Source organism: Scleropages formosus, chromosome 5 (assembly GCF_900964775.1).
Source record: "Scleropages formosus chromosome 5, fSclFor1.1, whole genome shotgun sequence".
In the NCBI taxonomy this organism is placed as follows: domain Eukaryota; kingdom Metazoa; phylum Chordata; class Actinopteri; order Osteoglossiformes; family Osteoglossidae; genus Scleropages; species Scleropages formosus.
The window spans coordinates 12,285,897-12,301,553 of NC_041810.1; the positions used below are offsets into that span (position 1 = coordinate 12,285,897).

General features: G+C 48.0%; 1 protein-coding gene, 1 long non-coding RNA gene and 1 pseudogene across 2 annotated transcripts; all 3 read left to right on the forward strand.

Moving 5' to 3' along the window:
- Positions 1–273: 273 nt before the first annotated feature.
- LOC108938750 (uncharacterized) lies at positions 274–843 on the forward strand. The gene is made up of 3 exons (XR_001966456.1): positions 274–339; positions 544–604; positions 717–843. It is a non-coding gene; the product is annotated as an uncharacterized LOC108938750 (long non-coding RNA).
- Positions 844–1,660: 817 nt separating this feature from the next.
- LOC114910511 (protein transport protein Sec24D-like) lies at positions 1,661–3,691 on the forward strand. The gene is made up of 3 exons (XM_029251898.1): positions 1,661–1,815; positions 3,336–3,463; positions 3,686–3,691. The coding sequence occupies exons 1-3, from the start codon at positions 1,701–1,703 to the stop codon at positions 3,689–3,691; spliced, it is 249 nt and encodes an 82-aa protein (XP_029107731.1). The 5' UTR covers positions 1,661–1,700.
- A 2,181-nt stretch (positions 3,692–5,872) lies between these two features.
- Positions 5,873–12,384, forward strand: LOC108938703 (protein transport protein Sec24C-like; annotated as a pseudogene).
- Positions 12,385–15,657: the final 3,273 nt, after the last annotated feature.

Genomic DNA, 15,657 nt, shown 5'->3' on the forward strand with positions numbered 1-15,657 from the left:
ATAATATGCATGCAAACGAACCGAACTGTAAATGCATTTTGCTGCAGCTAATGTACAATTACTTTACTGTAAATGTAGGAAACTAACATACCAGAATGAACCTACACATTATTTTACTTTAAATGTACTGCAAATTTTAACAAAAAAATCGCACCACAATGCAGGCGCGCGTCATCATGCCACTGACGTTTTCGGAATTCCCACCGTTGTGCGCCTGCGCAGACGCGGCGGCGGCTCCCGCTGCCGGCGCGCACCCCGCGCGCTTTGCTCTGACACGGTGTGACGTGGCGCCTCGCTCGCTGTCTGTCCCGCGCTTAGCTTTCGCGCATCACTCTGCAGGTAAATGAGAGAATTTAATCAAAGAGCTGCTGTGCCGCTTACAGTTTAAGTTCTTTTTCGGCTTTTTGCGTTTGTGGCAACTGCGGAGAAAATAGAAAATACTAGAGTTGCAGGATCACTTCACTCCTGCATGCGGCATGATGATCCTGCGCTGTCACTCTACGAGCTATCAGTGCGGGGATCACTGTGTCTTTGCCGTGACAGGTTGGCTGGGTGCAGGATCTCAACCTTTCAGATGTTTGTTTTAGGCCACCTCTCAGAAAAGGTAAGCGCTGTTTGGATTTTTTCTCGCTGTAAAAGATATGAGAGAACATTTATAATACTGCATTTTGAATACATTTAATCCAGTTGAGTACCACAGTCTTTCTTTTTTGAAGGCCATGGTCCAGTTCAGAGTACCCAACCTGCCACTGCTGACCATCATCCTCACCAATTCCCATCGTCACCAGCTATTGGACACCCTCCCATGTCTCCAGTTCAGGCCCAACCTCAACCTCAAGGCTCTACCTCTCCCCTGCAGGTTTAAAGATCATTGTCTGCCTCCCAGCCTATGGGTGTGATGAGTACAGTGCTACAGAGCAACATTGGGTTCCTGCAGCAGCTTAGGGATGGAGGATCCCCAGGATTCACACCTCAAAGTGCTCACAGTCTGCTCAGCCTCAGCTCCTGAAGCCCAGCATTGCTGCTCACACTATTAGAAACCTGGAGACTGGGGAAGTACACACACTTCACCACTTGTCCCAAACAAGGTTGCAAGGAGCCAGAGCCTAACCCAGCAATACAGGGCATAAGGCAGGAGGGGACACACCCAGGACAGGATGCCAGTCCATCATAAGGCACCCTAAGTGGGACTTGAACCCTAGATCCACTGGAGAGCAGGACCCAGTCCAACCCACTGTGCCACCACACCCAACTGGGGAAGTTTTGAAACTTTATTCAACAGCTGCATTTGGATTATTTATATTAAATCCATAAAACCATAGCTTCCGAAAAGATATATGGGCAGCTGAGGATCAAAAAGAAGCTGCTTAGTGTACAAAAACAGCATTTTGACGTAGATCAGTTTCAATGCATTGCTACAAAAGCCTCATGTGCAGATTTCTTCATTTGCTGTAATATTTAATGACTTTCCCACATGGGTGTGACAGAGCCTCGGCTTCTTCAGACTCTCAGCATTATTCTGTTTGAGATCAGCTTCCGTAAATGAAATGCTGCCCACACCAACGTAGCAGTAAGTTCTTAGTGTAACTCTGAAACCCAAGCAGTGATGTCTGTGATATGTAGATGTGGAGGTCTGACATATCCTACCTGACATGCGGGACAATTGCTTTGGTTGATTTGTGGTGTGTCCACAGGACCGCATGGGGGGCAGCTGTGTGCCGGCCAGCCTCCCTTTCCTGGAGCATTCCCTGGAGGGGCTGCACAAATGGCTGGACCCCCACAGAAGAAGCCAGACCCAGACTCCTTTCCTAGCCAGTGAGTTCACAATCAAACTCCTCCATGATCTCTGCTTCAGGACAGGGTTACAAACATGTCCAAAAAGGACACGCTCATTTGTTCACATTGCATATTAATAATAAAATACAAAGAAATGTAGCTGTATTACTGATGTGGTAACACCTACTTTAAGACCCTCACACTTGTTCACGTGCTGCAACACACTGTAAATCAAACACTGACACCTCCTGGGTGCCAGTAAATAGCACGACGTCACTGTTTAGTAAGTGACTCAATCAAGTGTACTACAAGTGTGCTGCAAGTGTATAAGTGCTGTAGATGTAGTCATCAAGGAGGACCGGAGCAGATGGGGGGGCAGGTCTACACCACCTGTGTCAGGGGGCAGGTTCCTCCTTTGGTTACCACTGACATTGTGGTACAAGACCGAGGTAGGATCAGCATTCTCCTCAGACATTCATGCACTTGTCTTTGCCAAAGATACCGTGGACTCAGCACACAATGTTCCACTGCACATTAAATCACGTAGTTTCTAAGCAGAAAGTCAACACCAACAGCCTACAGTACGCTCAATTTCCCCTTAATACCATGGGAAATATTCAGTGCAGCATGTTAAAGTCTAGCGTACAGTTAGAGGTTTTCTTCTGGACCTGCACACAGGAGTTTCATCCACACTTACCTGATGTAGACCTTAGTTGCGTTCTTAACCATCTTAGAATGTTCTTTAGCTGAAAATGTTGGTCCAGAAAGCTGAACATTCAATGTCTGAAAGGACATGAACTGCTTCAGTGAGATATTTCTGTAAAAACGGCATACTGTTTTGGGTGAACACACCTGATAAGATGCGAGTTAAAGTAATATACTGACTCCTGAACTTAAGAAAATAAGTAGACTGGAAATTTGTCCATAACTTGTTTTGTTTGCAACTCGAAATTCTCCTTTTACGATTTTAAAAAAACAGAAGGTGAAGAATAAGGAAGTCCCATGACTTTTTTAAATAGTTTCGTTCTATAGAAATCTCAGCTATAGCTATAATAAATAAAAAAAAAACTTAAATATTTACAATAACTTTGAGCAACACCGAAATTAAAACTAATTCAAAATAACAGAAAACAAAAATTTTGCCTCCACAAACTAATATTCAGTTCTGTCCACCAATTAATCTTATATAGGTGCAATGTTCCCCATCTTGTTATTGATCATTGACACTCAACAACACCAGATAAAAGCTGTAAAACACTGTGGAAGTGAGCTGAATTAAAGAGGCCCCACACTCCTATTCTTTTTGGGTGCACTTTACTGTCATCGATTAGCTCGGAGGGTGAACATAGGTTGAGTTTGCTCCACTACGGACAGAAATTTAAGAAAGCAGATGAGACAATGCTTTTAGAAATGAACTGGAAAGAGTAACTACAAAAAGTGGAAATTTGACTATTTGTAAGTGGAGGAGCCAGGTTATTGCGATATTGCGACTGAGAGCTCTGCTGACGGTGTGAGGTTGCCTGTGTCGAGCTGCTGAGAGCTCTGCCTCTGCCTTCCAGGCCATGCCAGCTCGCGGTTCATCCGATGCACGGCCTACTCCTTACCCTGCACAGCAGATCTGGCCAAACAGTGCTACATCCCCCTGGCTGCTGTCATCAAGCCGTTTGCCATGGGTCCCAATAATGAGGTAGGACGTCAAATTTCACACAGTCGATTTGTCTTCCTAGACAGCACTGTGTTGCGCCACGAGGATTCAGCCAAACTGACAAATGGGTTCTTTAAGCAGACTAACTGACGCTGTTTTTTTCAAAATTTAAAAATAATTAAGATTTGGCCATTGGTGTAAAATCCCTACGAGCCCACCCTTGACTCACTTGGTTTCTGTGTAAACGTATCCCTTGTTATCCAGTCCTAATTAATTTCTGAATATGGACTCAACATCAAGAAACTGGATAATGAAATTACTTTTTCCATCATTTCTAACTGGGGGGAAAAATATCTGATTTGTCCCAAGTTCAACCCAAAATCACCCTAATTGGTGCCCATTGTCACAAGGAAAAAGTAATTTAACGCATTAAAACAGAGTAACAGTTAATAATACACACACACTCACACACACACACTGACTGAAACCGCTTGTCCAGAGCGGGGTCGCGGCGAACCCGAGCCTAAGCCGGCAACATAGGGTGCAAGGCTGAAGGGGGAGGGGACACACCCCGGACGGGCAGTTAATAATATCATTTATAAGTTGAAAAAAATAATACTAATGTCATAAATTTACCATACCAGTGTGCATGGACTGGCTTGATGAAGATGAGGGGTATACATCACTTTAAATAAATTAATAACCCCAACTGAGTGTGTGGGTGCACAGTTCCCACAATGCATTGCATCTCTCTCTCTCTCTCTCTCTCTCTCTCTCTCTCTCTCTCTTTCTCTTGCGCACACAGACACACACACACACACAGAGCTGCTTGGCTCAGTTTCAAAAGCGGTTTCAGTTTAACGTGCCAGATTGAATGTCACAGGCCTGGACTCGATGTTGCAGACTGGATAAATGAAAATCTCGACAGATTACTGATAAATAGTATATATATGGCTGCCTAGACGTGTGAAAAACCAGACATCGGGTGCCCTAATAACAGGACGTGAGTGTATTCGGTTTCCTACTCTATAGAGTCTTGGCTCCCAGAATCCTACCACGTTACTTGACTGTCCTGTGAGAAGTTGTACAGTACCAGCAGCCTTTTAAGGCAATGTTAGCGTGCCATACTTTGCGGATCGAGCTCAACAAGAGGATTAAACAGAGTTGTTTAAGGCCGAGCCGAGCCTAAAATAGGCCCCTCGCAGGGATGTCCAGGCACACGGCAGGTTGCCATAGCAGAGCTGATTCGTTGATTCATACATGGTTTCACTGTGCCTTATGAGTCCACCATTGGGTTGACCGCAATCTCTCACACGACATGTTAACCTGTCCCGGTCACTCGCGAGCCGTGATTCCGCGGCATCGGCAATTGCTGTCACGTAAAGCCCATCCTGAGAGCTGCGCTACAGTATGTTTTATAAACAGTTTAATGGCAGAACCTGGAGACCAGCGTTGCAGCGGGTAAACAGACCTTGCAGCAAACACTGCCAGGTGGGTGGACCTCTATGATGGCGGCTGTGACCACACAAGCGTTATCTGTCTCAGATCCCCGTGTTTTCAGTTCAGGACTCTTTGTCAGGTGGGTGGTCAAAGAGCCATTTGCAGGTTCACACAGTCACCTCAGATGGACAGAAACATCTCAGAGATTGTCCTGCCTGAGTGCTGGACAGTTTGCTCACTGTATGCGTTTGTACGGCAACAGCACGGGGCGTAGAGGTTACAGCTGCTGCTTTCGGACTCGGAGGATCCGGACTTGAATCCCACCTTCTGCTGCGGTACCCTTAATCAGGGAACTTGCCCCGAATTGGTGCACTGAAAATTACCCTGCAGAATAAATGGATAAGTCAGTGTAAGGACAAGAAGTCACTTTGAAGAAAAGCATCAGCTAAATGCGATGTAGTGCTTGGGTGCTTGTCGTGTCCCCGAAAACATGAGACGGTGGTTTGGGACATGAAAAAAAGAACTCGTGACCGTCTTTATTTTAAGTGACGCTTTTTCGCCTCTTACCTATGATGCTGCTGAGGTTTAAGGTGAAACTGTATCGTCTCTGTCCAGGTGCTGCCTCCAGGAATGCTTTTAAGGCTCTGGCATCAATCAAGGGCTTTTCCCGTCATCCTCCGCTGTGTTTACGCTACTCTCCTGCAGAGAGCTGGCCGTGGACCGTTTCTCCACATGCACTCACAGCGAGGCGTGTGGCAGTACCCGTGCCTGCCTCGTGTCAGAGTCACCCCGCTCCCTCAGCGCTCCCCCGACAGGGTCTGAGAAAAGCCAGCTGGCCTCTCCATCTGGGGTCTTTCTAACCGCAACAGAGAGGTTTACAGCACAATCAGTTTTCCCAACCTGCGTCCTCTGCTCGGTTGCGCTGCCACATGGCAATGCCCGTCTAAAACCATGTATTGAGCATAATGTCACCAAAACACTCCCAAGATGAGCTCACGGTAAAGGCTGATAATGACTGCTTTGCAGAGCTGTTGCTGGGCTGATGACACTGCTGCCCCCCGCAGACGCCCGTTCGTGGTGGACCATGGCGAGTCGGGACCCCTCCGCCGCACCCAACGTATGCCCGCACGTGCCCATTCATACGGAGGCCGGCGCTACCGGTGTGGCTTTTGCAGCTGTGTGATCGTAGGTATGGCCCCCTCCCTGAACTTTTCGGTCCTCATGTGCGACTGATGGCGTAGGCCCACAATGCGGCACGTAGATCTCTGGGATGAAAGGAACCACAACAAGGAGGTTTTACCCAGCAGACATGTGGTTATGAGTCCTGGTCCCTCCTGGTTATCTGGCCTTCTGCAGCTCTCCTTGCTGGACTCCTGTCTCCTTCTGCTTTGTGTTGATGAGGGTTTTTATCTACCGCAGTCCCAGCGTTCGTTCTACTTCCAGCATTTGGACCACATGGGTCGCAGAGTGGACGTGTCCCCTAAAGGTCCAGAGCTCTCGTTAGGCTCTCACAAGTTCGTAGCAATGCTGGATTACTGTAAAGTGAGGTCACAACTCAGTGTTTTTAGGGGTAACGGAGTGACTTTTTACCTTCAATATTTCTTATTGATAAAGAGGTATGATGACTATGAGGAGGGAAAGAGAGGTATGAGGTATGAGGCTCTTCCTGTTTGTGTTTGTATGTGGAAAGCCATCCCAGACAGGGGCTGCAGGCCCAAAGAGGCATGCGTGGGAGGTCTTTTGGCAGTCAGGGTGCATTTTTTGCAGTGCAGGATAATTGAATTGGCGGATCGAGAGGAAGAGCAAATAAGTTTCTCAGCCTCCGTGTTTGTGGATCGCAGGAAAAAAACAAAAAAGCATGTCCGGCTTGCTCGCGGTTGAGCAAAAGTGCAATTTCTCTCTTTCTCTATTTTGTCATGTTTGGATGACAGTTTCAAGCATCACAGCGTTTTTTTTTCTTCCTTATTTTGTTGCACATTTTGATGCACTAAGCCCCTTCGTAACACTGAGGTCATTGTGTTTGTTGATTCGGTTACTGGAAGCAGAGTCAGCCAGCAGGGCAGAGTCCTGGCAGGAAAGACACAGCACAAAGTGGACATGGAAAATGGATTGAATGATAAATGAAAAACAGCAGAAGTTGACTTGGAAGAAAGAAAGGGAGAACGTCTGGAAGATGAGAGATAGTCTCCAGACTCCAGAGATCACCTTCGCTTCTAAAGCGTTCGTTTCATTGCTGCGCTTTTGACCTGCAGCTGAACACTTTACATATTCCCAAGAACATTTATCTTCATATTTATGAGGCTTGGATTTGCCCTCTGCGTGGATGTCGGACTCTGGTTTTCTGAAGATTTCTGATCCTGTTACAACTGAGTCGCAGGAGGGTTTGGGAAACAAAGCATGTCAGAATGTGGAGGACGTCAAAGTGGTGCATAAAGACGAGAAAGCTGTTTCTGGATTGAAGTGGGAATTCCAAAGAACATCCAGAGATGGGGATTACCTCCAGATTTATAGTGGTGGTCTCTCCCAGCCCTCCAAAGGACACCCTTATGAATAAGGATTTTGGTTTTGAAACCCACCTTCTGCTGTAGTACCACTGATCAAGGTACTAAACTAGTGCAGTAAAAATGACCCAGCTTTATAAATGGGTGAATCACTAAGCAGCTTAGTGAACAAACCTCACACTGTAAATCTCCTTGGAGAAGGGTGTGAGATAAACTAATGTTTGCTGACTTTGAGAATGTTGGTATAAATTCCTCACTTTGGACACAGCTGGGATGGGGATCTTTAAGGAACAACACATTTACACTTGAGAAACCAGGTAATGTGACTCGAACTATTAAAAAAGTAACTGCAGTATTGCAGTTAAGAGACCGATGTGAAAGAAGTGTGTATCCAAGGAGCCCAGGACCGAACATGCACAATGTTGAGTTACAGCACAGTTAGTGGGCCCCGCTTACCACGCTGATGGCCTCTTTCTCCTGGAGGACAAAGAAGTGATGGGTTTAATGTGATCTCTTTGGAAGGGCTTGATCTGTCAGAGAAGGTTTCTCCTTCCACTGACTGTTTCAGGAAGTCATGATCCTCGTTCCTCATGTGATCTATTCATGTTCATCCTTTGTGTCTGCTGTCCTTCTGGCAGAACAACGAGCCTCCGCAGCCACCGGCGTTACTCTTCACGATCGACGGGTCCTATGCCAGAGTGAAGAGCGGCTTGGTGCACCTGGTGTGCGGCGAGCTGAAGCCACTGCTGGAACAGCTGCCCAGGTGAGCAGGAATGCCCAGGTAGACAAATGTAATAGTGCTACAGTTGCCTCCACCAAATTAGTACGTGGCGTGGAATTCACAGCGGAGGTTTCCTCTTCTCGTCACACAGGGAGCTTCTTGGCTAGGTCAATTGTGGGATGGACCCTAGCACACGACCCTAGCTCAGAGACCCCCACCCCTCCACCGCCACACTATTCTTGTCAAATTTCATCCCTTTCCAAGCCATGCAGGCATGGACACGGCGGAAAGAGAGACGCGCTCTCCTTGGCCTACAAGTGAGGATACCTGGAAAGCTGCCTTGCTGCGCCACCTCAGAGCCAAATTCGGTGTACTTTGAGCACAAAAAAAAGAAAAAAAGGGAGAAGATTTGGGCCAAAAAGCTGAAGGTTCTCAGAGTTAGGAAATTCCTTCCCAAAGGAAGATGGGGGAGGGTGTTGACACATAGAAGGTTCTAGATTCTGCCGCAGCAGAGATTCCATATGTAGGAAACTGAACGAGACCTTTGCGTGGGTTTGAGGTGTCGATTTACACTACGAGATATGCATGGTGCACTGCGGGGCTTCTGTAAAACCTCAACCTACAACCCACGATGCACATATTACATGCGACACATTAGATCAGCAGGATGGCGGCTCCGCGACGTTCAGTGGGGCTTTTCCGAGGGCTCCGGTTTCAAAGCCTTTGAAACGGAGAACGCATAATAACGAGGGGCCGAGCGCGCCCTGTGGTTTTGCCCGGGTCGCGGTGCCGTTGAAGGAGCTGAGCTTTCAGCCCCCGGTCATTGCGCTCAAGGGCTTCCGAAAGGTGAGCCAGGTGTTTGCAATTTGGTGCAAGTGTAAAGCAGCATTTCAGCAACCGATGCTTCGGCATTGCTCAGGACTGAACGATCGTGATCTTACCAGAGATGTAGTGGCTGCTAACACACTGATGTGAAGAGCCTGCAGGTGGCATAGTGGTTAGAGCGCACATCACTACTCCCGCTGTAGGTACTTACGCCGAACTGATACAGCAAATATTATCCAGCTGTATAAATCGTTAAATCAGTATAAGTAGCCTTAATGTACAAATCTTGCACTGCAGTTCCAAAGGAGAAAAGTGTGAGATAAATAGTGTAACGACCCTGCGTTACTGTTTTAGGAGGGAGTGTGTGCTTAATGCAAATAGTTGCATTATGGGAAATCTGTAAATAATGTCTAACCGCTGGGGGCACTTCGGGGGGAAATGGTGGGTTGACTGTGTCTGCCAGTGTGGGGGTGCTAGGCAGGCTGGCTGAAGTGCAGGTCCTAGAGGAAACGGGGTTTTTGGACCGAGAGCATCATTTTCTTTGTGCCGGTATTCGAATAAATCATTCGTTATAAACGCTCCCTCTGCGTCCTTCTTCGCCCCATCCAAACCCATGGTGCTGCGTGCCACAATAATATTTAATGTTGGGTATTGAGCTTTGTCTGTCTGCATACAGAGGACTCCTTTAAATATGAGGCCTACTTTGTAGACCTGCGGGGTTAGCGCTGTAAGGATGCGCTGTCGAGAGTTTACCGTCAAGGCCACTGCAGACTGGAGGCCTGATGCAACTGCCCTGTGGGGCCATCAGTCCTTTTGCCTTTCGAACCTGGGGGCGGTGGGGATTTTTTTTTTTTTATTTTCTTGACGGTGGTTATGGTGCTGACTGTTTATACAGCTCTCCGGAGTGATGCGTGACTTGGGAAGTGCTTCGTACTACTGAAAATATAAGCCTTCAATAGGCTTCAAGCCAGCCACGCAGGAGATAAAACATGAGTTAATGCCCTGCTCCCTGAAATATTTACATGAGCCCAGTGTAGAAAGAAGGAAATGCTTGGACATCATTACTTCTAGGACCACACTTTAGACAAGAGCAACAGGCTGGTCGTACTGTAACTGTGAACAGAGAGGCTCATGGCACATACCCTGGATTACCTAAGGTTAACCGGTTGTATCGCATGCTCCGTCTTTTGGTTCGTTTCTCGTTTTTTAGTGAGGAGGGGGCTGAGAGCTCCGAGATCAGGGTGGGCTTTGTAACTTACAACAAGGCAACTGCACTTCTACAGTGTGAAGAGCTCCCTGACGCAGCCCCAGATGATGGTGGTCTCCACGATGCGGGCGACACGTTTGTGCCGCTGCTCGACGGCTTCCTCGTTCATTTCCAGGAGTCCCGATTCATCATTAATAAGTACCTTCTCTATGCTAGTGTCCGGATTAGAAACTGGACGCCAGTTGCTTTCCAGAAATCATAACAATTAATTTTGTGTATATGACAGCCTGTGCATCAGTGGCAGTTTTCTCGTAATTCTCTTTGTCATATTTTTATGCACAACTCTCTTTTTTCATATGCTGGCTTCTCACAGACTGGTCTGTTAACATGTTTGCAAAGATATGAATATTTTTCGCCTTCTTTATTCAATCGCATCCTCTTCACTTAAGGTTTCTGAAATTTCTCTCTGCAGCAGAGGGAGTGAGAAATGTTTATGATTCAAGCTGATAAATGGCAGTAAAGAGAACCAAAACTGGAGTGTCGGACCAACTGGGTTCAACTCACCGCCACGGTATTTACAGCATGTCTGCTGTTCGCCAACCTGCGATCAGTCACAAGACAAATGCTGCGCATTAAACAGAAAGTATTAAAAAAAATTTTAATTATAGCTGAATTTTTAAATAACCTAACACAAAAATGAGTTGTATTACTGTATTTATATTATAAGACTTTATTGAATATAACTTAGAAACGAGTTTAGAAATACAAACAGAATGACTTTTTCCAACTCTCTCTCTCCCCACCCTTCAATTTACTGAACCAGATCTCTGACACGTTTGCGGACACCGACGATCGGGAGACTGCGTTCGCCCCAGCTATCCAGGAGGGCGTGGGGGCCCTCAAGGTGAGGGTTCAGCCGGTTGGCAAACAGGGAGCCGTGAGGCACAGTGGTCACATCCACAGCAATTAAGTACTTAAACCGAACATCTAGACCTCAGAGCTCCATTTACTGTGGCTCCAGATGGACTTGCCGAAAGAACGCTGTCCGTCCCTGATGGGAGCTCGTGAAATATGTGAGAACCATCAGAGGGAATCCCCTCTATTGCTCTCACTGCCCCAGCTTCCAGTTCCTTCCCTCTGTTTTATCAGTAATTTATAGAAAAGTCTGTTTCAAATCAATTTTATAAATAAACTGACCAGGTCACACACACACACATTTTCTGACCCACTTGTCCCATATGGGGTCGCGGGGAACCGGAGCCCAACCCGGCAACACAGGGCGTAAGGCCGGAGGGGGGAGGGGACGCACCCAGGACGGGACGCCAGTCCATCGCAAGGCACCCCAAGCGGGACTCGAACCCCAGACCCACCAGAGAGCAGGACCCGGTCCAACCCACTGCACCACCACGCCCCCCACTTGACCATTTCATTTAGGTGTAATGACATGGAGGATTTTTTAATCTGGCTTTTTTCAGAAATTCCCTGCAGTGGTAACTGTTTTTGAAAATGTAACCTGAAGACCAGATGCACCTTTTTTCGAGTGAAAGCGTGAAGTGATTCGTGTGAAATGAACTAAGCAGGTGGCGGGGCACTATGGGTGCGACTCACCGGCTCCCCCTGCTGCTCCCCCGCATGTAGGCAGCGGACCGCAGGGGCAAGCTCTCCATCTTCCACTCGCCCATCCCCGCTGCCGAGGCCCCTGGGAAACGACGCAACCGAGACGACGAGAAACTTGTGAACACGAAGAAGGAGAAGGTGCGACAGCATCACCCTGGAGGCTTTGTGTGTGTTTTCATTGTTGAAACAATAACCAGAGCCCTGAAAGTCAAACACACCTTTCAGCCACACACACGCGCGCAGAGGTATTAGGTCGTGTTGTACATTTTTCACTCTAATTGTTACTGAAGCACTTCTGTGAAATTCAGGGGTGTCGTTTTCTATAAGGCAGAATCAGAGATTTGAAGTGTATAGGACTGACGTGTTAATAAGCGTGACATTGTGTGTGTGTGTGTGTGTGTGTGTGTATGCTTGTTCATGCAGACCCTCTTCCAGCCTGCGAGGGCCATCTACGAGCAACTTTCCGGGGACCGCATGTCCATCGGCCGCTCTGTGGACCTCTTCCCCTTCCCCAACCAGCACGTGGACGTGGACGCTCTGGGGGACGTCTCACTGCGTAAGGGGGGGCTCCGTCTACAAGTGCAACAGCTTCCAGGTGCACGCCGCTCACCTGTGCGATGTGCCGCTCCAGACGTGTGTTGCTGCGGAATAACTGCTCTCTGGCCACGCGCCGATGCACCGTGACACTCGCGGGGGAATTCTTTTCGAGTGCGTGTAAGTACGCGCTCGGTCCTCACATAGCCGGGGCGAGTACTACGAAAATCATTCAGTGCAGCTGCATTTTCGTCCATAAAGCGGCAACTGTACTTCTGCAGATTCTCAGGTGTCCCTCCTGCAACAAGTATTTTTTTAATCGCCTACTGTGTGTTTCACACTATATAGCACATGGACGCTGCGCTTCTCCTACAACAAAACCAGCTGCTCTGTGTATTTCCTATGACGTAGATAACCTCAACTAGTGAGAACCCTCGACTACAGTAAAAATATTACCCCAAATCAAATAGATTCAGTATTAATGTCATTAATGTTGTTGTCATTATTGTTGTTTATATACAGTATATAAAAACATGCTGGTGTTATCATTGCAGGGTAGTCTCTCACGCACAGTCTCTCAACCGGTGAGACACACACACACACACACCGTCTGAACTGCTAGTCCCATACAGGGTCACAGGGAGCCGGAGCCTAACCCGGCAACTCAGGGCATAAGGCTAGAGGGGAGGGGACACACCCAGGATGGGACGCCAGTCCGTCGCAAGGCACCCCAACCGGGACTTGAACCCCAGACCCACCGGAGAGCAGGAACCGGTCCAACCCACTGTGCCACCGCACCCCCCAACCAGTGACTCACTCTGAGCAGTTTACTATCACCTTTCCACCTGAACAGCATGCTTTTGGACTGTGGGAGGAAACCTGGCAGACATGGCGAGAACATGCAGACTCCACACAGACTGAATGGGGATCGAACCCATGTCCACTCGTATCACCCAGGCGCTGTGAGGCAGCTACTTGCTCCATCACTGAGACGCCACATAGAAATACCTTTAACTGTAAGTTTAGGTGAAATGCTTTACCTCCAAGAACTGATTATTCCCCCCATGAGGAATAGTGGTAATTCGCCTCCCTCGCGAGGAGAATTTACCTAAGGGGATGATTTTACAGGATGAGTTAACCCCTGATATGTGAGGAGTGGTTGTAGCTGGGGGGGGGGTGCGGTGGCGCAGCGGGTTTGACTGGGTCCTGCTCCCTGACGGGTCTGGGGTTCCAGCCCTGCTCGAGGTGCCTTGCGATGGACTGGCATCCCATCCTGGGTGTGTCCCCTCCCCCTCCAGCCTTGAGCCCCGTGTTGCTGGGTTAGGGTCTAGTTGACTGTGACTCCGCTTGGGACAAGTGGTTTCAGAATCTGTGTGTGTGTGTGTGTGTGTGTGTGTGTGTGTGTGTGTAGGTGGAATGCAGCTCCTAGTGGTCAGACGGAGACTGAATTCATTCAGGCTGCTGTGAACTGGACCGAGACCCGAGGACGGACGTGCAGCAACCAATCAGATTTGATGCCGACCAGCACAGGTGAGCGTCACCACCTGGGTTCTCAACCTGCCTCAGAAAATACTGATTTGAATGAGCTGCGCTTTTGTAATGTAGACTAAGTGCTACAGAATTCAGATTCTGTTTGCAATTTGCTTTGTTCACACGTCGAAACGTCCATGGACACGTGAACCTCCATTTATTGATTTATTTATTTAGCAGACGCTTTTATCCAAAGCGACTTTATTTGCTAGTGGGTTTCTGTACAAACATCAAAAACAGCTATAATAATAAAATGCTATTTCTGACTTTTATTTTAATTTCTTGCTAAAAGCTAAAAACTAATTAGATCTAATTTTAAATGATTGAAAATGAAAATACGTTGCCTCTACAAACTCCTTTTCAGCGCTGACTGTTGACTGATTTATAGTGTAAACGTGCTACTTTTCCTCATCTTATTATTGGTTACTCAGAAACACCAGACTCAGGTGTAAACACTGTGTAAGTGAGCTGAAATTTTGATTATGATCTCAGAAAGTACATAACCTATTTACCACCGTTGCCCATATGGCGTAATCTTAAATTTCACAATCCCCCAAGACCTAAAGTCTGTCATGTTGTCCCAGTCCTGTCTCGTTCTGCCCGATTTCCGCCTCCAGGCGCCGTACCTCTCTGCAGGTACTTTGGCACTGTCCGCATGAGCAACACAACAGACCTGGAGATGGCTGCTGTGGGCTGCAACAAAGCTGTGACTGTGGAGTTCGAGCACGACGACACCCTCAGCGAAGACAGCGGCGCTCTCATTCGGGCGAGCATCCAGTCCTTGGATCTCAGCTCCGGCCCGGTCCAGGCTGCCGTGTTCCAGCATGCCTCGTACCTGTGTCCCTTTCCCTGTACGGCTCCCTGCTGTACACCACATAGGGTGGATGGAGGATGCTGCGTGTTCACGACCCGGGCTTCAGCTGCTGCTCCCTACTGGTGGACGGCTACAAAAGCTGTGAGACAGATGCGCTTCTCGACTTCTGTGCCAAATCAGGTGCCTCCGAACTCCCCTTGCGCTACATCCAATTTTTTGGTGGTGGTTGTGTTATTATTACTATACTGAGGTGGCATGGGGGTAGAGTGGGTAGTATTTCCACCTCACAGTGCCCGGACTGTCCAGGCATAGGTTCGAATCCCACTCTGTGTGGAGTTTGTATGTTCTCCCTGTGTTCGCTGAGCTTCCTCCAGGTGCTCTGGTTTCCTCCCACAGTCCAAAGACATGCTGTTCAGGTTCACCCATAGTGTGTGAGTAACAGAGAGAGTGTGTTACACAGATGTATGGATGAGTGACCCCTTATAAGTAGTGTATCTAGCAGTGTAAGTCACCACGGTGAATAAGGTGTGTGGGCTCATAACACTACATAGAGTTCATTGGAAACCGCATTGGAGCCTATCCCGGAGACACTGGGCGCAAGGCTGAAAGGGCGGGGGGCACACCCTGGACGGGATGCCGGTCCATCGCAGGGCCAGAACTAGCTACCCAGGTACACAACCTGACTAAGATACTAGAGCAATTGCAGGGCAAGCACCTTGCTCAAGGGTGCCACAACCAGAGGCGGAGATCGAACTGGGAACTTTTGGAGCCAAAGGCAGCCGCTCCAACCGCAACGATAGTCAGTCAGCTAACTGACTATTTCTTATCTGGAGCCTTTCAACACAGCCACTTACACTGAGATACAAACCTGGGTCCTTCCATTGCAAGGCAACAGGCTGAACTGCTGCACCACCTGCTGCCCAATTTATGTTGAACCACTTCCATGCAACCTTTTCATTCAGCGCAAAAAAAGTTTCTTATTTTCGGACTGATGCTGGTTACGTGAGTCACGTAAGCGGTTACTTAACAGTTATAGCCCAGGGGGCA

Excerpts from the sequence above, each read along its gene's own strand:
- LOC114910511 (XM_029251898.1), top strand. The coding sequence starts at position 1,701 with ATGGGGGGCAGCTGTGTGCCGGCCAGCCTCCCTTTCCTGGAGCATTCC. Across the intron at positions 1,816-3,335 it reads CCAGACTCCTTTCCTAGCCA|GCCATGCCAGCTCGCGGTTC; the intron begins GTGAGTTCACAA and ends TCTGCCTTCCAG.